The 23312-nt window shown below is 34.0% G+C and overlaps 1 protein-coding gene across 23 annotated transcripts in view; it reads left to right on the top strand.

Annotated features, from left to right (window-relative positions):
• Positions 1–23312, top strand: part of DLG1 (discs large MAGUK scaffold protein 1) — a 241839-nt gene that overhangs the window by 127193 nt on the left and 91334 nt on the right. For all 23 annotated transcript variants that reach the window (XM_019723532.3, XM_074329838.2, XM_019723561.3 and 20 more), the window contains 6 exons: positions 4472–4525; positions 6496–6546; positions 8898–9022; positions 10367–10536; positions 11501–11637; positions 20098–20242. In XM_019723532.3, coding sequence (XP_019579091.3) covers positions 4472–4525; positions 6496–6546; positions 8898–9022; positions 10367–10536; positions 11501–11637; positions 20098–20242 — 682 coding nt within the window. The remainder of the gene's footprint in view (positions 1–4471; positions 4526–6495; positions 6547–8897; positions 9023–10366; positions 10537–11500; positions 11638–20097; positions 20243–23312) is intronic.

The raw sequence follows: 23312 nt of genomic DNA on the forward strand, positions 1-23312 counted from the left end.
CCACCCTCCAAGTCTACTACCCATCTGCCATTGTACATAGCCATAATACCATTGATTATATTCCCTGTGCTGTACTTTACATCCTATGACCATATATGCATATATGAGGTGTGATTAAAAAAACTACGGTGAATGTTTAAATTTAAAAATATTACAGTAAAAGACACATTGCCATTAATACCCTTCAAAATACTCCTCCTCGCTTTGAACACACTTATCCCATCATTCTTGCCACTTTCTGAAGCATTTCTGGAAGTCCTCTTTTTTAAGTGTCTTTAGTTGTTCTGTTGTGGCTGCCTGGATGTCCTGAATCAACTCAAAACGTTTACTTTCATGGTCATTTTGAGTTTGCAGAAGAGCCAGAAGTCGCACGGTGCCAGATCCATTGTATAAGATGGATGAGGACACACCGTGATGTTTTTATTTGAAAGAAATTGGCCTATACTAGAAGCAATGTGTGACACAGAGCCTTTTCTTCCGTTGAGATAAAAAAATACAGTGAATGCTACTGCCGAGTGCCATCCAGTGGAAAGGCAGGGATCTTCAATACGCAAACAGCAAATGGAACCTTGGTAACAGGCTGTGATAAGTTTCAACTTGTTCAGTGCAGTCAGTCAGGTGTGAGCTATGGTTGAGAGATGTGTTTTAAAGTGTGCCATAAATCATCATCGTGACAACACTCTGTGTCACACATCACTTTTAGTATATGGCAATTTCTGTTAAATAAAAACATCATGGTGTGTCCTCATCCACCTTGTTCAACGGATATGGCACCGCACAACTTCTGGCTCTTCCCCAAGGTCAAAATGATTCAAGACATTGAGGCAGCCACTACAGCGCAACTAAAGACACTCACGAAAGAGGACTTCCAGAGCTGCTTCAGAAAGTAGCAAGAATGATGGGATAAGTGTGTTCGAAGTGAGGGGAAGTATTTTGAGGGGGAGCCATGGCAATGTGTCTTTCACTGTAATGAATTTTTAAAATTTAAACGTTCACCATATTGTTTGATCACACCTCATATCGTATATACATATTTAATTATAGTTGAAATTCAGTATCATTCTATGTCAGCTTCAGGTGTACAGCACAGTGGTCAGCCATCTACACAATCTATGAAGTGATCCCCACGATAAATCCAGTACTCATCTGACACCCTACATAATCTTTACATTATTGATTGTATTCCTCATACTGTATTTCACATCCCCATGTACTTTCTAATTTGTACTTTCTAATCCCTTCACCTTCTCCCTCATTCCTCAACCCCCCTTCCATCCAGCAACCATCAGTTTTTTTTCTCTTTATCTCCAAGTCTTTGTTTTGTTTGCTTATTTATTCTGTTCTTTGGATTCCATGTATAAGTGAGATCATATGGTATTTGTCTTTCTCAGTCTGACTTGTTTCACTTGGCATAATATCCTCTAGATCCATCCATATTGTTGCAAATGGTAAGCTTTCATTCTTTTTTACAGCAGAGTAATACTTTATTGTATAAATTTTTTTTAAAATAAATTTTGGATATTTACCCCTTATCAGATGTATCACTGACAAATACCTTCTTCCATTCAGTAGGATGTCTTTTTGTTTTGTTGATGGTTTCTTTTGTTGCACAAAACCTTTTAGTTTGATGTAGTCCCATTTGTTTATTTATTTATTTATTTTTTGCTTCCCTTACCCGAGGGGATATTTCAGGGGAATTATTACTAAGGGTACTGTCTGAGAGTTTACTTCTTATGTTTTCTTCTAGGAGTTTTATGATTTCGGGTCTCACATTTAAGTCTGAAAAGTATGTACTTTTTTGTGGCCAAATTTTTATCTCTTCCATCAGAAGTAGCCTGTCCTTTAGCTTTGGTGCTAGGGCATTGTATCTTTTTGAGTTGTATAACATACCTTCCAAGCCCATTCAAATTGTGTTTCCCCTGTTCGCTTCTATTCCCTCCTTCTCCAAATTGGAGAGCTATAGAATACTACTTTGTCAGATACCATTTCTGTATTTTATAATACAGGAATTTAGAAAATCTCAAGTTAGTAAGTAAGGGTATAATTTATTCCAAGATAAATGTTTTAATTCTCAACCTGCTAACATAGTCTTAAATATTTTTATCATTATTTTAGGTGGCTAAACTTGAGGCAATCAAATCATACTTCCTGAGCTTTATTTATATAGGCTTTTATTTTAGATCATATTTTGTGATGTGTCTTTTTCAGAATGCTAGGTTTTCTTATTCTGATGTTACTTTTGGTTAAAATTCTTGCTTAATCCTCTAAATGAACATTTGTGGGTTTTGTCCAATTTAAGTTCTTTATTCCCATGGTTTTCCTTCAAGTATGATCGTTCACTCATATTAATTCTAAGACACATCTACAAATAAACTTATTGTACATGTATTATCTAATCATGTTCTTTAAGTCAAAGTTACAAATTATTTTCACTAGTCTGTGTAATTTATTCTGAACTGAACTTTAAAATTGAAATCAATTTTATGGTGTGAATTCTAATATTTTAGTAGCAACTCTATATAGTATTTCACAACTGCCTTAGTTATTAACTTCTTATCAACTAAGCACTTGATTGAATCTAGGTTTTGTTTTACTTTTTATTATGAGATTTCCAAAATACTCAAATATAGAGAGAGTAGTGTAGTGCGGGACCCCCTTGTATTCTAATCACCCACCTACAACAATCACAACTCATGTGTACTCATATATATTCTATAGTCCCTTCTACTTTTACCTCCTCCCATTGTTTTATTTTGAAATAAATATAACACTATATCATTTTGTTTGTATATATTTCAATATCAAATAGACTTTTTAAATATGACTAGAATCAAAGGTGAACTTGTATACAATGATGATGAGTTCGTGTTCGTGAGCAGCTAACATTGTAGTAATTTTGGTATAAGTTAGATGTTGATAAAAACCAACTTTTGCCACTGTATGTTTGGTAATAAATGGGCAGAGGGAACCAAATGGCTTTCTTGCCATCATTTTTGAAGAGTGTTAACTTCTTTTGTAACTTTAAATAGCCCTGTTCTTTCTTGCCCTCTTCTGTAATTGCTTAAGCAAAACAAGGTGACGTTGTACCATTGATTTTTTTAATAAAGTGAAATATTATCAATTTGAGGAATCTCAAAAGGTCATTGGGAAATTAATAATTTCAAATATTCATAAAATCTCATATGTCCATAAATTGACTTGCTTTGCTTAAGTAGCAGTCTGACAAATAGTATTTTTACCTACTAGATTTGGTTTTCATTTAATCATTCAAAGATAGACTATGATACTCAAGATAGGGCTGTACATTACAGTCAATGTCATAATTATATATAGCAAAGTAGTACCTACTCATTTTTAACCCGTTGCTTCATGGAGCCCAAATGTATGCTGTATAGTTATTTACCAATGAAACTGTGTGGTCTTTAAGCATTTTATCATATGATAACCCATATCTAGTACTTTGCTGAAAATAATGTAAAACATTTGAACTCTGAGTATTTATGTTTTAGAAAACCCATACGCTTGGAAGAAAATGATTATTCTGTATGTAATATTTGTTTCATACTGTTTTTATGCGTAGTTCTTTATTAATTGGAGTAGAACTATTGTTTATAAGCATATTGCATAAAATTTGTTTAAAAAGCAATCATCTTTTTTATTTTATGAAAATGTCATTTGGTACTTTTATACTTTTAAATATGCAAAACAAAGGTAATTTTGAGGGGAATCACATCAGTTTTCTGGTATGTTCCTGATATGTTCTGTCATTTGATATTAATTGTATGTTATTCTTTTAATTTTATCCCACCCACCTAATAATCACTTTCCAACTTCAATAGAAAACATGGTTAAAACCAGGCTTTTTTCAGTCCAAACTTAATTTTTTTTTTTCTGACCATTGTTATTCTGTGAGTGGTCTAGAATAACAGTTGGAAAGCAATAATTGCAGCTGAAAATAATTGGGGGCTTCTACATTAAAATGTGTTTCCAATTTTCTAAAAGTTTGTGATTGATTTCTTTACATGACAGACGTCTTTTCATGTTCAAACATAATTCAATTCAGTATGGGGAAGAAGTTTTTTTTCTGGGTGATAAAATGATTGGAATCTTCATGGGATCCTTGGGAACAGAAAAGCTAATGATTCTAAGTAATTCGGGGAAGAGTTGTTTTGTTATACTAAAGAATGTTTATGAATTTTTTGAGAAGACTGGTGAACTTCTTTGTAAAACTTAAGAAAACTGACTGTTTTAGCAGAAATAACTATTTCTCAGAAGCAAATCTAATTTAACTGCTTATACTTAATTCTTTCCTTTTGATGCTGAAAACTGGGTTCATTGTTTAACATATACAAAGTTCTTATAAAATTATTAAGAAACAGCATATCTTTCATATGCTTCTAACATTTGTGAACATTAATATATAATGTCTCAGTTTTCCTGAAGCTAATACATTTACAATTCTTTCTTTAAGGCAAATCCTCCTCCAGTTCTGGTCAACACAGATAGCTTGGAAACACCGACTTACGTAAGTTCCATTTCGTCCCCATATTTAAATGATACTGCTTTTCCTTTTCAGTTGTCGATAAGAGATATAAAGATCACAGCGTTATTTCTTTAATATATTTATGATGTTAAATCACTGAGCTGCAGTTGTTAAAAGTAAATGAAGCAGTACTTTCCTTTTTTGGTTATTTATTTTCCCTATTCTGATGCAAAGTAAAAATGTTGAAATAGAAATGTATGATTTTATTTTTAAATTAAAATGATTAATTTTTACTAAAGGCTATTTCTGACCAATGGTCAACTAACACAATGCCATATATTGGAAGAGTCATTTTGGAAGTTTAATTGAATAACCAAGTAGATGGGTATATTTACACATTACAATAATTAATTATAACTTTGTAACTTTAAAATGATTGGTGCTTCTCGCTAAACTTACTTTGTTAAAAAGTCCTCTTTCCCTTAAAGATAAATAGCCAGAACAGCAGAATCTGATCTAACATTTTTCATCCCAAAAGAAAATGTCTTTGGACTTGTTTATGTTGAAGTAGTGCCCATATATTTTTTTAATCAAATGACACATAATTTTATAAGCTATAAAAACCTTTCCTTCCATTTTTGAACTGTAATTTATTGTTGGCTATACTTTAAAACATTTTATTTGGCTGTATTTTTTTTGTATTTATATGAATATGGATGTATGAGATATTTGGGGATTTTGGAAAATTCAAATACTTAAACCAAAAATGCTTTTCTGCACTTTTTTTTCTGATGATTTTCAGTCATTGTTACCTTTCACACTGATTTCATACTTACTCGAGTAAAATTTTGTTTGTACATTTGTCAGTATTTTCTTCACATATTTTTCTCCCTTGTTCTCTTTGTTCACTTATAGCAGAGTTTTGGTAATTATTTTCATTTTAAAACCCTTTCAACATCTCTTGATGATAGGATGGTTTAATCATACTGCAAAAGAACAGGTAGGATAGAAGATGGGAGACAGCTAGAGAAATTCAGTTTATCACAATCCCTATTTGATTTATTAGATTTGAGTATTAGCCCACCCTCATGTCACCAGAAATGTTAAAACAGTGATTTGAACCCAAGTTAATCTGATTCCAAGACTACTCACCCTTCACCAGTGAACCCTCACTGTGGGGATTACTTCCTCCAGGAGGGAATAGGGAATAAATTGAAAGGAACAAGAGGAAGTGCTTGGTCTGTAAGATGTGAGCAAGAACTTGAATGGTGTACCAAATTTGCATATGAAATAAGTGAAACGTGACGGAGGAAGCACTAAAGAACAGACGCAGAGGTAGGAACTTGCAGGATATGTAAAGGAAGGAACATATCATTCAAATTTGATGGTATATAAGGCTCATCAATAGGTAAAATATGTATGTTAAGAATGAAGCTACGTGATAGATTGGGATCAGTTCATACAGAGCCTTGTATAAGAGTTTCTGAAAATTTTGGAGGAAATACGTTATTAAACATGGGCTCCAAAAGATCTATCTGCGTAAAACACATTGGAATGATTTGGACAGTGGAGAATACTAACCTAAGAGATTGGGTAGATTACATTGGCAGTAGTCCAGAGGAGATTAACAAAAGTGTGAACCACAGTAATAGAAATGAGAATGAAGAGGAGATGATTTTCAGAAAAATTGAAGTATTCAAATCAGTAAGAATTGGCAACTGATTTAAGATGTGTGGATCAAGGCAGAGAAAAGAGTCAAGAGTTCAATAATATTAAAAGCTGGATGTACCCTTTCTATAATATCTTTGAAAGTCATAATACCATGAATATTAACTCATTAATCACATTGTACTCTTCCATTCCTTGAAAAAATTATCTAAAATTATTAAAATGAACCTATATTATTTGGTTCCTATCACATTTAACAGGTTTTCATTAATCATGTAAAAATCGTCATGCCATTTCAAATTTTATACTCTAAATTTCTATGCTACTTCTTTTTTCCCCATTAGGTTAATGGTACTGATGCAGATTATGAATATGAAGAAATCACACTTGAAAGGGTAAAAACTATTAATTATCTTGTTTTTATGCATAAATCTGTTGCTTTAAAGAACTACTTAAATACACAGTACTGCTCTTTCATATAGAATCCAAGGGAATAGATTATTCAAAAATGGAACCTTGTAATATTTGTTTCTTTTATAAGTTCATATGTCATAAAATTAGCCATAGTATTTTCAGAACATGTTGCTTTTCTTTAATAACCTTTTTAAAAACATAAACTTTGTATTTAAAATAGTTTTAGATTTATAGAAAAATTATACAGAGTTCTCATTTACTCTGGACTCAGTTTTGCCTACTGTTAATATCTTACATTAGTTATCATGACTCCTTAGGCTCCTCTGGACTGATAATTTCTCAGATTTTTCTGTTTTTAATTTAATTTTTATTTTTCAATTTATTTTTCCTGTAATAAAATGTTATTTATTTTAAATAAGTAGTTAGTATTTTAATAACCTGATCATTGTATCAGTGTTCTTTCCTAGCAAAATAGTAACCATATTTCTGCACTCCCCAAGTCAGAAATTGAGAATACAGCTCAGATGTGTAAATTTGCTTGTTATGTTTTCCCCTTAGGAATATCTGCATTCAACTGATGTTATGTATTATTTAGTAAAAATACCTTGTCTGACCAGCATTTTGGGGAAATGAAGTGTTCCATACAAGTAAATTTCCTCAGTAACTGAGTAGCTGTATATTTAAGACTAAAATCTTAAGTAATTAGATTTGCTTATGTTTGAAGCCAGAATAGACTCTGAGTAAAAATAGACTTTAGAGAGTCTTTTGCATGTATAATAGATATTTCTTGCCTACTACCTGAATTTGGATCGCCTGTCCAATGACTGAGTAATGTTCTAGTACGCACAATATTAATGTATTGTACAATTTCAATATGGTATTTTGTTGTTTGGGTTTTCTTTTTTTTCACCTTTACTGAGATAATTGACATATAATTCTAACCTTTTATCTTCATTTTTCATCCTTTCCTGGTACCTTTTAAATTCCTTTAGTCAGGACTGTACATTATATTTTCATTGATTAAAGAACTTGAGTGTCCCGGGAATTGAGGAAATGATACTAAAGGGTACAGACTTGCAACTGGAAGATGAATAATTTCCTGAGATCTAATATACCACATAGTGATTACAGTCAACAAGAATGTATTATATACTTCAAAATTACTAAGAGACTAGATCTTAAATGTTAATCACTACAAAAAATGATAATTATGTGACTAATAGAGGTGTTAGCTAAAGCAACACATTATACACCTTAAACTTAAGCAATGTTATATGTAAGTTGTATCTTAATTTTTTTTAAAGCAAATAAAAAAGAAAGAACTTGGTAACTTTACACAACCTATTGATATTATTATTGAGACTAGTCACTCTTGAAGAGTTTAGACTGAAAATTTTTTTTTATTAAAATAGAATTTTAGGACATATCATATAGTAAAGTGAATGTTTAAACTGTTTAATACTAACAGTTAAATAATAGGTCCAGATATATTCGCTTATTTGAATTGCCTGAAAGCCAGAGTTAGAACATTGCAAAATAAATGTTTTTTAATACCATTGCTTAGAATAATTGTCCTTAAAGACTTTTTGTAGTAATAGAACACTTTCTTCAAAGAAAATATTATTCATAAATCTAGTATGTATTAGGTTGGTGCAAAAGTAGTTGAAACAAGCAAAAAGTAGTGCTGCTTTGCCAAATTGATTTTGCTGTCAAGAAAGCTGAACAGGGTTAAGTTCTCAGGTTGGGCTTTCAGTATTAAAAATAACTTTTGCTAGTCATATATCTTGGTTAAATAAGTCCAGGATAATGTCAAGTGTTACTTATCATAAGATTTGATCATTTTAAAATAAGCTGATGGCAAAGTTAGAAGAAAAGCACCACTCCTACCCCTTGTATAAAAGGCTGAAATAATATATTTTTTTACCTGCTCAGAAATAATAGCAACAGAAGGTCTTCTCAGTGTTTTTCCCTTCGGAGAGATTTGCTTTACCAAGCATAAGTGAGATGCCGTCTAAAGGAAAGAGATCTAGTAGTGACACCTCTGCAGAAGGGTGACTAATCCCAGAACGAATCACACATACTTTGAAAGAAAGAACCATAGACTAGACTCCAAAAGTATTCAGTACACGTTCTTCAACCTCACTCTGAATTCTTTATAGAAAAATAAGAGCTTTCCTTATATTTCTTAGTTTAGAATATTCGTATGCCCTACACATATACTTTTATGTGTGTGTTCCCTGTGTTAGTGTAGTTTCTAGGTCCTATCATGATAGGAAGTTATTAATAGAGACAATTCTTCTTCAGTCTTGAATTTTTTTCCCACTCTCCCCAGGGAAATTCAGGGCTTGGTTTCAGCATTGCAGGAGGTACGGACAACCCACATATTGGAGATGACTCAAGTATTTTCATTACCAAAATTATTGCAGGGGGAGCAGCTGCCCAAGATGGAAGACTGCGGTATGTTTTGCTCTTTATGTTACAATACTGAATCTACTTTGTATATTTTTCTTGAGGCAAACTGAATAAGGCATAAATACAAATAAGAAACACTATCATAATAACTAACACAAGATAGATGCTCAAGTAATGAATGAATAATTGTGCTCTAAACATTATTTCCATCTTTCATTTAGGAATTTAGTTTTACTTTATATTTTCAAATACATTCACAGAATGTTTTACATTTATTTACCAGGTGGGAAACGTGTATAAAAACTTATTTAAGATACAGGGGATCACAAATATCTGAGTTTGTATTTCATACCACAAAGTAAAGATTATGCAAACTTTAAATAAATATATTTTCTTAATTGAATAGATGAAAATAACATTGCTCTCTTATTTAAATTTAGTGTTCCATTTCAGAAGATGTCTTCAGCATACTTTGTTATTTCCTTAGTCCATAAATTATAACACTTGTTTTATTCCCTTGTTTGTTGTTTTTTTAATATATGATGACAATCTGAAGTTTTAGGACTAAGGATTCTATATGGTCTGTTAAGAACATCTTTATGGCTATTGGTACCTCCTGCAGCTCTTTAGTTTCTAAACTTTGCACTGGATATGACAGGTAGTATATTAATAAAATTAGATATAAAATTAATAATTTGACCACTCATGTAAATATAGACATTTACTTTCTGATTCTATTACTGGCCTTTAATCTGTGCTTATGTGAAAATTAATATGTTCCATTTGTTTCACTAAGTAACATACCTATAGTACTAACTCTAAGATATCAATCAAAAAAATTTTTTTGGATGAATCAATTAATCTCAGTTTTACTATCTCTATGACCTTAAGGTAGTTATTTAGGCTGAGCCTCAATTTTCTTAACCTTTGAATCACAATTGTGTTAGTCATTATCTAGGAGCCATGGGAAAGTTATTTAAACTCTTTGTGCCTCAGTTTCTCCGTTTGTAAAGTAGGGATATAAATATGTATCTACCTTACAAGTTGTTGTAAGGGTTAAGTACTAAAAGAAGTACCTGTTATAGGATTAATGTTAAATAAACATTTTCTATTTTTCTAAAGTATCTTAAGGCCTACATGTGATAAGTATACAAATTGCAGCTGTCATTATTTAATATTTTTGTATAATCTATTATTTGCACTGTTTCTTTTGCTGTCCATTGGAAAACGTATTAATTTATATGAGTATTTGATACATTGGAAATTAACATGAAGTTTCTTCATATATAGTTTCTCTAGTAATAATTCTCTTTTCCTTAAATATTAAAGGATAAGAAAAACTTGGCAAAGTGAAAATGGATATGTAAATTTTTAATTTTTTTCCCTCAGGGTCAATGACTGTATATTACGAGTAAATGAAGTAGATGTCCATGATGTAACACATAGCAAAGCAGTTGAAGCATTGAAAGAAGCAGGGTCTATCGTACGCTTATACGTAAAAAGACGGAAACCGGTATCAGAAAAAATAATGGAAATAAAGCTCATTAAAGGTCCTAAAGGTATAAAATAAATCAAATTAAGACCAATTAAGTAAGAAATCTCTGAGTTAAATATACCTATGAAGTTATTTATGACACACATTCTAAGATTACCAGTACTGGTAATCTACAGACTTTATGTGAATTTTTAGAATATCTGCTATTTCTACTGATTTTTGTCTTAAGTAGAATTCTACTTAAATAGTTTGAAGTCATGGATAATGCGGATATTAATTTGTGTTCATTAATCCACAAAATACGTTAAATGCAGGTACAGAGAGATTAAGTTAAAAGAAGATATGAGTGTGTCATTAGCAGTTACATCTCCAATAAGGACTGTTAAAATGTGATTTCTGAATTTTGAAAACATTGATGGAAAATAAAAGAAAACATTGATGGGATTGAGGATGAATAGATGTATTGATTCCAATTTGTGACTTCATTGAAGAGGTGTTACTCTAACAGATGAAAAAAGGAATAGAGAGCTACAAATTTGGTACTGAAGCTGTGGGCTTTATGAGTTAAAGAAATGCTTTATTTAAAACTAAGTCATAGAATATTGGAAAAATAACAAAAGTATACAAATTTCTGAAGTCTGTTTTCACCACAAACAATTTTATTATTTTTTTCTCAATTGTTTTAAATTTGTAACGGTATTAAAAGTGTTAGTAAGAAGCACATTTATGATGGAAGCAAAAATGAAACAAAATTTTACAACGTGTCTTTGAACTAACAAATGTATCTATAAAGAGACTTTAACCTGGGAGAAAAAAAATGAACTTATTTGTAACTGTAGAAACACCTATATTTATCGTTGTTACCTGGTTGCAGAACAAATACGAATTTAAAAGTAGGAAAATAGATTCTTTTCTATTTTAAAAACGTTAGTGTGATGAAATTATCACTCTCTGTTTTTCAACCATTTCTTTCTGGACTTAAGTTCACATTTATTGATGAGATTCTATAACTAGTGTTTTCCAAACAGGTCTTGGGTTCAGCATTGCTGGAGGGGTTGGAAATCAACATATTCCTGGGGATAATAGCATCTATGTAACCAAAATAATTGAAGGAGGTGCAGCACATAAAGATGGTAAACTTCAGATTGGAGATAAACTTTTAGCAGTAAGTATAAGAAATCAATTGTTTTAAAAATCTTTTATTTTCCTTGAAATTTTATTCTAAAATTCCATGTAAAATTTTTTTCACATTCCAAGTAATTTTATATTAATTTCAGGTGTACCGCATAGTGGTTAGACATTTATATTATATAATTTAAGAAGTGATCCCCCTGACTAGTACCCACCTGGCACTATACATAGTTATTACCATATAATTGACTATATTCTCTATGCTTTATTTTACATCCCCATGACTATTTCGTAACTACCACTTTCAAACTCTTAATCCCTTCACCTTTTTCACCCTGCCCCCTAAACCCTTTCCATCTATCACCTCAACAACTTTAGTACCCATCTGACACCATACATAGTTACTACAATATTATTGACTATATTCCTTGTGCTGTACCCTACATCCACATAACTGCTTTTTAACAACCAATTGGTACTTCTTAATCCCTTCCCCTTTTTTCACACACACCCCTGACTCCCCTCCTACCTGGCAACCTTTAAAATGTTCTCTATATCTAGTATGAGTCTGTTTCTGTTTTGTTTGTTCATTTAGTTTGTTCATTAGATTCCACATACAGGTGAAATCATATGGCAGTTGTCTTTCTCTGTCTGACTTACTCCACTCAGCACAATACCCTCTAGGTTCATCCATGTTGTAGCAGATGGCAAAATTTCATTCATTTTTATGGCTGAGTAATAATCCTTTGTATATATTTACCACCTCTTCTTTATTCATCCATTGGTGGACACCCAGGTTGCCTCCATATCTTGGCTATTTTTAAGTAATGCTGTAATTAACATAGGGATGCACAGTCCCTTCGAAAATAGTGGTTTGGGTTTCTTCAGATAAATACCCAGAAGTGGGATTACTTGGGGCTTCTTTGTGTCTTGTTATAGCCTTTGTTTTAGAATCTCTTTTGTCTGGTATAATATAAGCTTTGCTATCCCAGCTTTCCCCACCCCCACCCCCAATTTTCATGAAATAACTTTTCCATCCCTCTACTTTTCATCTGTGTGTGTCTTTCCATCTGAAGTGAGTTTCTTGTAGGCAGCATGTGTAAGGGTTTTGTTTTCTTACCCATTCAGCCCTATGTCTTTTGATTGGAACATTTAATCTATTTATACTGAAAGTAATTGTTGATAGATATGTTAGCTATTGCCATTTTATTCATAATTTTGATCTTTTTGTTTTTTTTTTCATCTTAAAGAAGTCCCCCTAACAATCTTTGTAATACTGGTTTGGTGGTGATGAACTCCTTTAGCTTTTTCTTGTCTGTGAAGCCCTTTATCTATTTTTCTATTTAAAATGATAGCCTTGCTTGGTAGAATACCCTTGTTTGTAGGTCCTTGCTTTTCATCATGTTGAATATTTCATGTGTATCCCTTCCGGCCTCCAAAGTTTCTATTGAGAAATCAGCTGAAAATGTTACAGGAGCTCTCTTATAAGTTACTAGTTGCCTTCCTCTTGCTGCTTTTAGGATTCTGTCTTTGTCTTTAACCTTTCGCATTTGAATGATGACGTGTCTTGGGATAGGCCTGTTTGGGTTCATCTTGTTTGGGACACTCAGCACTTTCTGGGCTTGTATGTCTATTTCCTTTGCTAGGTTAGGGAAGTTTTCATCATTATTCATTTAAATAAGTTTTAAATTCCTTGCTCTCTCTTCTTCTAGTACCCCATGATGCAGATGTTGGTATGGTAGATGTTGTTTCAAAGGCCCCTTAAACTATTCTCATTTTTTTTATTTTTTATTTTTGCTGTCCCAGTTAGGTGTTTTCTTTAGTGTTTTCTTCTAAATCTTTGATTCGATCCTCTGCTTCATCGAGTCTGCTGGTGATTCCTTCTAGTGCATTCTTCATTTTAGTTATTGTATTCTTTACTTCTGATTGGTTCTTTTTTATGGTTTATATGCCCTTTCTTATGCTTGCTATCTCCTTGTTAAAGTTCTAAGCTCTTTGAACATCCCTATAACCATTGTTTTGAACTCTGTCTCTGATAGGTTGCTTGCCTCCATTTTGTTTAGTTCTTTTCTGGAGTTTTCTCCTGTTCTTTCATTTGGGACATATTTCTTTGTTTCCTCATTTTGGCTGCAACTCTGTGTTTGTTTCTATGTATTAGGTAGATCTGCTATGTCTCCCAGTCTTGGCCAGGTGGCCTTATGTAGTAGGTGTCCTGTGGTAGGTTCCCAGGTTACCTGCTTCGGGTGCTCCAGGAGTGTTCTTTGTGTGGGTTGTGTTTGCCCTCCCGTTATAGTTGAGTCTTGATTGCTATTGTCATGTCAGTGAGTGGGATTGGTCTTCAGGCTGATTGGCAGTGGGGTTTGGCCTCATTCATAGCTTACGCTACTGTGTGGGCGGCTTACCTCACTGAGTGGGATTTTCCGCAGTTCGCTCTGGTGCCTGTTGACACCGCCCTTTGTGTGTGTCACTTGTGGGGTTAATTGGGTGGTGCTCTGCTGTGGTCTACAGCCAACTTCCAAGTATGTTGGTTCTGGAGCCCCTTGAGAGCGGCTCTGGTGCAGGCCCAGGTCACCCACTGCCTGTGACTGTCCGGGGGCTACCTGGTAGGAGCTATAAAGTGATCTGTGGTTGTTTGCTGCCTGTTCTAAACCTGGAGGCACATGGGAGAGGCCATGCTGTGAACCAAGGACAGCTGCCACCAGTACTGGGCCTCGGATAGCTCCACAAAAAGCCAGGACATCCTGAGGCGTGCTCCCACCTGCGAGGTCCCTTAAGGATCAGCCATTGATAAAGCCTTTTGTGGTACACAAGTTGGGTGAGGCAGGGTCTCAAGGAGTCACTAGAGTGGGAAGAGTTGCATTCACCAGATTAATGTAGATTCTGGTTCAGTGCCAGTGCTGAGAGTGGAGCTACTCAATAAAAGTTTCAGAATACAAATAACACCGAGGCCAGTTGCCACTCACCTGGGGACTACGGACTCCAGTAATTTTCCAAGAAAGAGTGCAGTACAGGTGGGGCTGGCTGCTTGCCAAGAAAGTGCCTTTGGCGTTGGCGGAGTTGGGTTCAGTAAGGGTTCCAGTGGAGCTCGGACGGATTCAGATTCAGATTTGGCCATGTGGGGGAGGGCTCAACACAGGAAAGATGGTGCCCAACTGCCAGCTGCACAGAAGGAAGACCTTATACAGGAAAAATGGCATCTGTCCTCTAGCCCTCGCCCAGAAGCCACACCTCATTCAGCTCCCTACCCCTCCACTTCCCATATGCCTCTGATGCCCCCTGAACCATCATCTCTCCATCACAGCCCAGGCTTAGTGACTGCAAGTGAGTGAGTCTATGCACGAGCCCTTTAATTAAGAGGACGTCTGGGTTTCCCACAGCCTTCCATCCCACCCAGGTGTTTAGAAACCCCATTGTTTTTTGCAGCCAGATGTTGTGGAGGCTCTTCTTTCCAGCACCACTACTCCCGGCTGGGGAGCCTGGTGTAGTGGTTGGGGTCCCTCACTCCTCCCAAGGAAAACTCCATAATTGAGGTATCCCTTCTGATTCTCAACCACTACACGGAGGTTTGGGGCCAGCTCATTTTGCCTCTCCGCCCCTCCTACCAGTCTTCTTTATATCCTTAGTTATAAAACTTCTGTTCAGCTAGACTTCAGATATTCTCCAGGTTGATTGTTCTATAATTTAGTTGTTATTTTAGTGTTTTCATGGAAGGAAGCAGGCACAGTATTTATCTACTTCACCATCTTGGAGCTCCTTTAAAAATCATTTTGATGGTCTTTTTTTTTTTTTCTTTCCTGACAGACACTGGAATTTCTAAGTGCCAAAAATATGTAAATGAGTGAATACTTGCCTTGCTTTAGTTGAAACCTGAAAAATGGTTCTTGGTATTATCTTTATTTTCCATTTCATTTCTTCTAGCACTCCCCTCCCTTTTACTTTCATTATTTTCATTTTTCCTTATTTTTTTTTTTTTTTCTGTTGTTGACTGGTTAAGGGTTTGAATGCACAAAATTATTTAATTATAATCCTTAGGTTCATGACACAATGTCATCTTTTGTAACCTTTTTCATTTTTATTTTTACACTTAAATTATTTTATTTGTAGTATAATGAAAACTATTAATGTCATTACCCAGTCCAAGAACTAGAAGATCAACAATTTGTGTTTCTCATTCCTTTGCTTTTCAAAAATTGTTTAATCAGATATATATGTCTGAAATTTTTGTTTAGTATTGTTTTGAAATTTTTAAAAAGGTTTTTTTTGCTATATGTAGTATTTTAATACTCTTTTCACTAAATATTCTGTTACTGCAACTTACCCATATTGCTGCCTAGAACTGAAGTTTATTCATTTCACCTCTACATAATAATATTCAATTCTGGGACTACACCACAGTTTATCCAGTCTTCATCAGTAACTGTCTTAGCCCATGTTCCCTAGAAAAATAAAACGTGAAGGAAACCTACTGTGCTAAGTAGGTAGAAAGGGGAGCTAGAATCTCAGCGAAGCTAGAGTAAATGATAATGTAAAGTGAGGCAGAGAATGAGGGAAAGCCAATACCAGGTATTATGTTTCTGAGCTGGCTATAATGTTGTAAGAAAATGTGGCTAATTGCTTGTCATGTAGGACAGTGTTCCAGGCAGGTAATGTGGAACCATTAAACCTTAGATCCAGCCATCCAGGTAAAAGACAGGATTTATCTGCTGACCATTTTAGTCCCTTGTCTTAGTCCCTTGTCTCTTGTTAGTTAGAGTCTATTGTGTTACCCAGCTCCTCAAGGCAAATTCTAGGGAAGCCAGCTCCCTCACTCCATTGCACAGCACTTTTCCTGAACCCAGAAGTGGTGGGAAGAGCTAGAGCCTTGGTAGTCTAGACAGGTCAGACATGGGCTTCTGATGTGTTGCAGTTTTCACTATGAGGAACACATCAGCCGTGCCCAAGCCCAGCCTTTACTCCAGAAAAGATTAAAAGAGCTGGTAATGGTAGGAGACAAGGTGAGAGAAAGGAACAGTAGCCAGGAAGCAACTAGCCAAGGCCCAGTGGGCATGTAAGTTCAAGTGATTCTGAAAAGGCACAAAATTAGGTCTGGTATAGTGGTGAGTTGGGTTCTTACTTTTTTTTTTAATCTTTTTCTTTTGGGGTGTGAGGTGTAATTATAAATAAGTCTGCTAGAAAGACCTGCAGTGTGTTCTTGTGAACATCTACAGGATACAAGAGTTTCAATTAGATATTTATCTAAGAATTTAATGGCTCATGTGGTATCAGTAACATTACAACGAAAATATAACTGTTTTCCAAACTACTTGTAAAAACTTATAATTCCATATAAACAATTCCTTTGTTCTGTATACTGTCCAGCACTGCTTATTGTTGCAGCAAGGAGATAGACTGATTATTTTTGAGTTAATGATGGGGAAAGAGAAAGGAGCTGACCTTGAAATACTTTTCTGTAACTCACAGCTGTGACTTGCCATTCTTTTCCCCAACCTACAACCAACACCCCCTCATTATCACTTGTGTGTGTGCGCGTGCGCACACACACACACACACACACACACACACACACACACACACCAGTTCAAAACAAACTTCTTTCTCCACTGGGTTTCTCACTTTTATTTTTTTAATTTCTTGGAGACTATGTTTCCCCAGAATCAATTTTAGTGGTAGGGAACCCGCAATTTATGCTAATTTACCAGTTAGTGAGGCTTTTGTTATCATAATTCCACTGAAATTATTCAATTCTTAGTTCTCATCTTAATTGACATACCAAGCATTTGACACACCTTCTTCCTGCAAACACTTTTTCCATTTTGCCAAACACTCATCTTCTATGTTGGTATTTCTCTTACTAGTCATTTTCCATTCTCCTTTTTGGTGCATGCTCTCCCTAACCTCTTCAACACTGAAGTGATCCAGGACTCAGTCCTTGTATATTTTCTCTTCTCTCTTTAATGCGTGATCAGATAACTTACTGGGTTGCATTTGCATGTGATAAGTATTGTTTTCTGAACTTTAGTTATTCATTTTTACACACACACACACACGTTTTGCGCTTGGCTGAAATATAAAAATTTTTGACATTGGTTCTTATCAAAACATTTGAAAAGTCCTAAGAGATTTTATCTGGTCTCTTTTTTGTATGTCTCAAAAGTCATCTCAAATTTAATTTATCTAATAATGAACTTCTGAGTCCCTCCCCACCTTGCCTCCAAATCCTGCTCGTTGCACAGTCTTCACATCTCATTAAATGGGAACTTTATACTCTATTTGCCCAGGTTTAAAACTTTAGGATAGTCCTCTTTCTATCACACTCCACATTGAATTCCTTAGCAAATCTTGTTAGTTCTTTTATCAGTTATCTAATGCTGCCTTAAAAAAAAACCACAAAAACTAGTGGCTGAAACAACAGCAATCATTTATTTGCTTACACTTTTTCAATTTGGGTAGGTTTTAGCCAGGGCAATGCGTCTCTACTCCACTTAATTTCAGCTAGGGTGGCTCAACTTGGACGGGGATCTATTTCCAAGTTGGTTCACACATGGCGGACAACTTGTTGTTGGCTGTCAGCTGGTAGATCAACTGGGGCTTTAGCCAGGTGTTTAATCCTTTGCGTGGCTGTGTTGGGTTTCTCACAGGATGGTGGCCAGGTTCCAAGAGGGGCATACCAAGAGTGAGCTTTGCAAGAAGACAAGCTCCAGTGTATGGCATTTATCAATCCTCTCTTTGCATCACATTTACAAATGTGTCATTGGCTAAAGTTAGTTATATGGCCAACCAAGACTCAGTATAGCAAGGGATTTTACAAGGGTGTGAATGACAGGATGCATGGCTCATTGCAAGCCACCAAAGGAGCAGTACACCACAGCTATATATATTTCAAAATACAGGCAGTCCTCATTATACACGGTAGTTTGGGACCATGAAAATGACCATGCATGTGAAACCCTGCAAAGCAATAATCAATAGGGAAAGTTGCAGTTCTTCTGTGACCTTTAGAAACTTTTGTGAAAACGTTAAAATCCCTCCTACTATTGATTATAAAGATACAAATTAAGGCAATGAAAAATATACAAAAATGATTACCGGGGTACCAAAAAAATGTATACACATGACTTGTATTCATCTTTTGTTACTGGTATATGTTATTACAATTTTAATATTTTTTTCCTTTCTTAAAATGTGTATACATTTTTTGGCACCCTCTGTATTTATGTAATAAGTTGTAATTTAAAATCCTAGACACATTTATAGTGTTTTGTTTCTTTGCCGAAAAAAAATTTTACCAAAAAGAAGACCAATCTAAACCTAAAGCTAGTAGGAGGGAAGAAAATAATAAAGATTTGAGCAGAAATTAATGAAAGAGGGAATAGGAAAATCATAGATAAGATCAACAAACCCAAAACTTGGTTCTTTAAAAGGTCAACAAAATTGACAAACCTTTAGCTAGTAAAAAAGAAGACTCAAATTTCTAAAAGTAGGAGTGAAAGAGGCTATAAGAGAATACTTTCATTTATGAACAACTGTATGACAACACATTAGATAACTTAGATGAAATGGACAAATTTCCTAGAAAGACACAAACTACCATTTTTGTTCAACGTTGTGCTAATAGCCAGGACAATAAGAAAAGGACATTCAGATTGGGAAGGAAGAAGTAAAACTATATTTGCAGAATAATATATCATATTGTATGTTAAAAATCCTAGGAACCTACTAGTAAAACTAATAAACAAGTTCAGCAATCTTGCAAAATATACTATCACTACCTAAAAATCAATTCTGTTTTATATAGAATATAAATGAGAGGCCAACAAATAATTGAAAAACTCTCAACTTGACTATTCACAATGAAAATACAAATTTAAATATACTAGATGTACAAATTAAAACATGGATCATTTTGCAGACTTTTTTGATAAATCAGTAATATTCAGTGTTTGCAAATGTCTGAGATGAGCACTGTCACATTCTGTGGTAGTGGGTATAAACTTACCAAAGCCATTTACTTAGAAAAACAGTTTAAATATCTATTAAGATTGGAATGGCTTAATAAATTATGGTACAACTATACAATGGGGTACTAGGAAACAGTTTTTTAAATGAGGTAATTCCATATGTCCCTACATCGAATTATCTCTAAGATTAAAAATCCAGTTGCAGAACAATAACTTTAACATGGTCTCATTTTCTTTAAGAAAAAGAAAAGTCTAAAATATACGCACTCATTCCTAAATGCCTAAGAGTGGAAGGCTAGGGGAATTGGGAGGAATCGAGGCTAGAATCAAGATTGGTTATTTTATTAAAATACATAGAGTTTCATTTATCATAACTTCCTAATATCATAAACAATAAAAATGGGTGTTTTCTTTTCACATACCTTTATATCCCTTAAATCAGTCCTGCGTTATGCCTGTTTTTAGGTATAGTTGTTTATAACCAAAAAGCAGAAAGTATGTAAAATGTCTTAAATGTTTTGGGGATTTTCTTTTAGGTGAATAGTGTGTGTTTAGAAGAAGTTACTCATGAAGAAGCAGTAACGGCCTTAAAGAACACATCTGATTTTGTTTACTTGAAAGTGGCGAAACCCACAAGTATGTATATGAATGATGGCTACGCACCACCTGATATCACCACCTGTAAGTCTGTTTGCTTTAATCTATATTATATACAAATATTTTTAAAGGAATTATTAAACATTTTAACGTAATAATTTTTAAAAATCAATTTCATAATGGGGGTGGGGGAGCTTTTTCACTTCTGCTATTTTACAGCAGCAATTATTTTTTAACATGTAAAGCATTGATTCTCAAACTTTTATGTAAATAATAGTTACCAAAGGTATTTGCAAATAATGCAAATTCTTGTTTTGGGATGGTGTATAGAAATTTACTTGAACAAGCAAAATAATTATGATGCTTCTGGTGCTGCTGGTTCAGGGATGCACTTTGAGAAACATTAATTTAAAATACAGTGTTTATAAAATTTGGGCTTTTCTTTACTCTCAACTATGTGCGCACAAGGTCCTAGTGTATTGCCTAACTATATTTGTGTGCAGTACATTTGTTGCCTAAAATTGAATTGTTAGAAAGTACTTACGTAATTTTATTTTCTGTTTGATATCCAATTTTTTTAATGTACAAGCTGAGATGACATTTAAATATATTTTTAATGTGTTTGTGTTGGTTGAAAAATGGAAGTTTTGTTTGGTGCATTGAGTTGATATTATTAGGTTGGTGCAAAGGTAATTGTGGTTTAAAAGTTTAAACATAATTGCAAAAACTGCAATTACTTTTGCACCAACCTAATAGAAGCACCCATGTGTAAAAAAATTCTTAAATGTACTCTTTGTAATCAGCTTTCCCAAGTTTTCCTTTTTAAATTGTAGAATTTTAGAGGTATTTTGATTTTGCAAGAGGCAGTGTGTTCATTTTTAGACTTACCAAAGTCCATTACCATCACTAATATAAGTACAAATTATATTTTGAAATGTATATACTGTCCTACAGTTATATATCTTTTTATCTGCTCACTGAGTCATTAATTAATCAAGTATAACTAAATTATTTCACTAATAGTATTCAGTCTCTAATGTACAGGGATGATGTCTTATATTTGTGTCAGAAAAGAACTTTGCTACTTGTTTAAAATTCTTCCATTCAGTTGATCTTGCACACACACTTTATATAAGGGCTTTATGTATTTTCATTTGTGATTAGAGATGTGAATTCAATAATAAGCTATTTTATTCACCAATTTAAATATCAATCTTAATTATTTATTATGCTGCCTTGTCTGTTCAAGACAACTATATGCATTACTCAGCAATAATAAAGAATGAAATCTTTCCATTTATGACAACGTGGATGAACCCAGAAGGTATTATGTAAACTGAAATAAGTCAGGCAGAGAAAGACAAATGCCATATGAGTTCACTTGTATATAGAATCTAAAAGAACAAGCAAACAAACAAAACAAAACAAAATGAATAAAATAAAACAGAAACAGACCCAGAGAATGGGCGGATGGTTGCCAAAATGGAGGAGGGTGAGGGACAGAAAAAAAGAGAAAACTATGTGCACATTTGTGACAGTTGTTCCACAAATTAATAATTGGTATCCTGTTTAAAATGGCCGAATATACAAATAGCCAGGCTGCTTCTTACAAATATGTTGAACTGAAAAAACGTTTTTTATTGAGTTACCCTTTTTATGGAAGAGCTAGTTTTAAAGAATAGTAGTGAAATAATGGTTTGTTGTTTTCCCTATAGGCATAGGTAGGGTTTCTTTTTTTCTTTCATCTGTTATTGAAATAATAAAGCATTGTAAAAAAAAAAGTTGAAGTTTACCTTGCTAGTTCAGCTTTATCATAATGTTCTGTTATCATTCCCCTCTCTTCTTAAGCAACTACAGTTATGAATTTTCTTGTATATTTCCAGTCCATGTTCATACTACATATGCAGTTCATAAATAATTTATTTGTATGTGCTTTTTTTAAGTATTTGTGTTTAAAAACTTTTTACATAGATATTTTTCCCTTTCAGCTCTCCTGAACCCCTTACCATCAGACTATTCAACTTACTACCTCTCCTTTATGTTGTTGGTCATGTGCCCTCCTTGTCAATCTGGCTTTATCCACTGAAGATTTTAGTGTCACGTCCATTGTCCTTTTTGCTACTACTGTTTATGTTGTCATTCTTAGTGATATCCAGCAAAAATCCATACTGGTGATTCATTCAACAACCTGGCATCTTTGTTCCCCAGTCTCTTTCTTTCTAATTATCCTGTCCTCCACTCCAGCTCAGATATATGCATATGCTTCCAAGATAATAATTTAGATCTTATCATCAGTACCTTTACCACCTCTAAAATCTTGAGTTAAATCATTCCATTTTCTGACTGCGTTCTTCAGTTCATTTACCCCATTCTAAAATTCATCCTTATGTTGACCTTCAATCATTTGACATTATCACTTTGTTGCACCTTGTGTTTCCACTTGTCTACTTTTTAGCTTAGCTTCCAGTTTGTTATGATATTTACTTCCTTGCACATATCTTCTCTCTTGCCCCCTCCTTCACTTGCAGACTACTAACTAACACTGGTCACATTGCTGTCTTTCCCCTTTCTTGCTTCCTAAAAAGCAGAAAGTGCCTAGACAGAAGCACAAAATTGTAATTTAAGTTAATGACCATAAATCTCAGATGGGGCCACACTCTTGTGGTTGTAATCAAAATATGTACCCAGGAATAAAAGTAGGTTTATTACTAAAAAAGAAAGTTAATTGGCTCTGACAGAGAACATAGTTGACATTAAAATGCTTATGCTTTTGCATTACATGTCATCTCACTTTTAATTTACATTGTCTTCAACTGGAAGGCTTTGTTAAACTTCTGATTTTGTCACAGATCTCTTATCGCTTTTACTTCAAGCTCTTCTACTGTTCTCCCAAACTTTGGAGGGCTTGGGAATTAACCTTGATAGCTAAGGACAATAAATTAGACTCCCTTGTTTTGTAGTTCTCTGGGGAATCTTTTTACCTAGGATTTTAGATACAGGAAATAGCATTGCATTTTTGATACTTCTTTGGGGCTGTCATTTCTCTGTTAGAAACATTAATTTTCAATCGCTGCTGTGTGAAGTACTATGCCTTAAATGTGAGAATGAGTCCTCCAGAAAGGATCCATTGAATAAATGCACAGTCTGGATATGG

Source organism: Rhinolophus sinicus, chromosome 17, assembly GCF_057876585.1.
Source record: "Rhinolophus sinicus isolate RSI-liver-muscle chromosome 17, RSI-T2T, whole genome shotgun sequence".
NCBI classification, from domain to species: domain Eukaryota; kingdom Metazoa; phylum Chordata; class Mammalia; order Chiroptera; family Rhinolophidae; genus Rhinolophus; species Rhinolophus sinicus.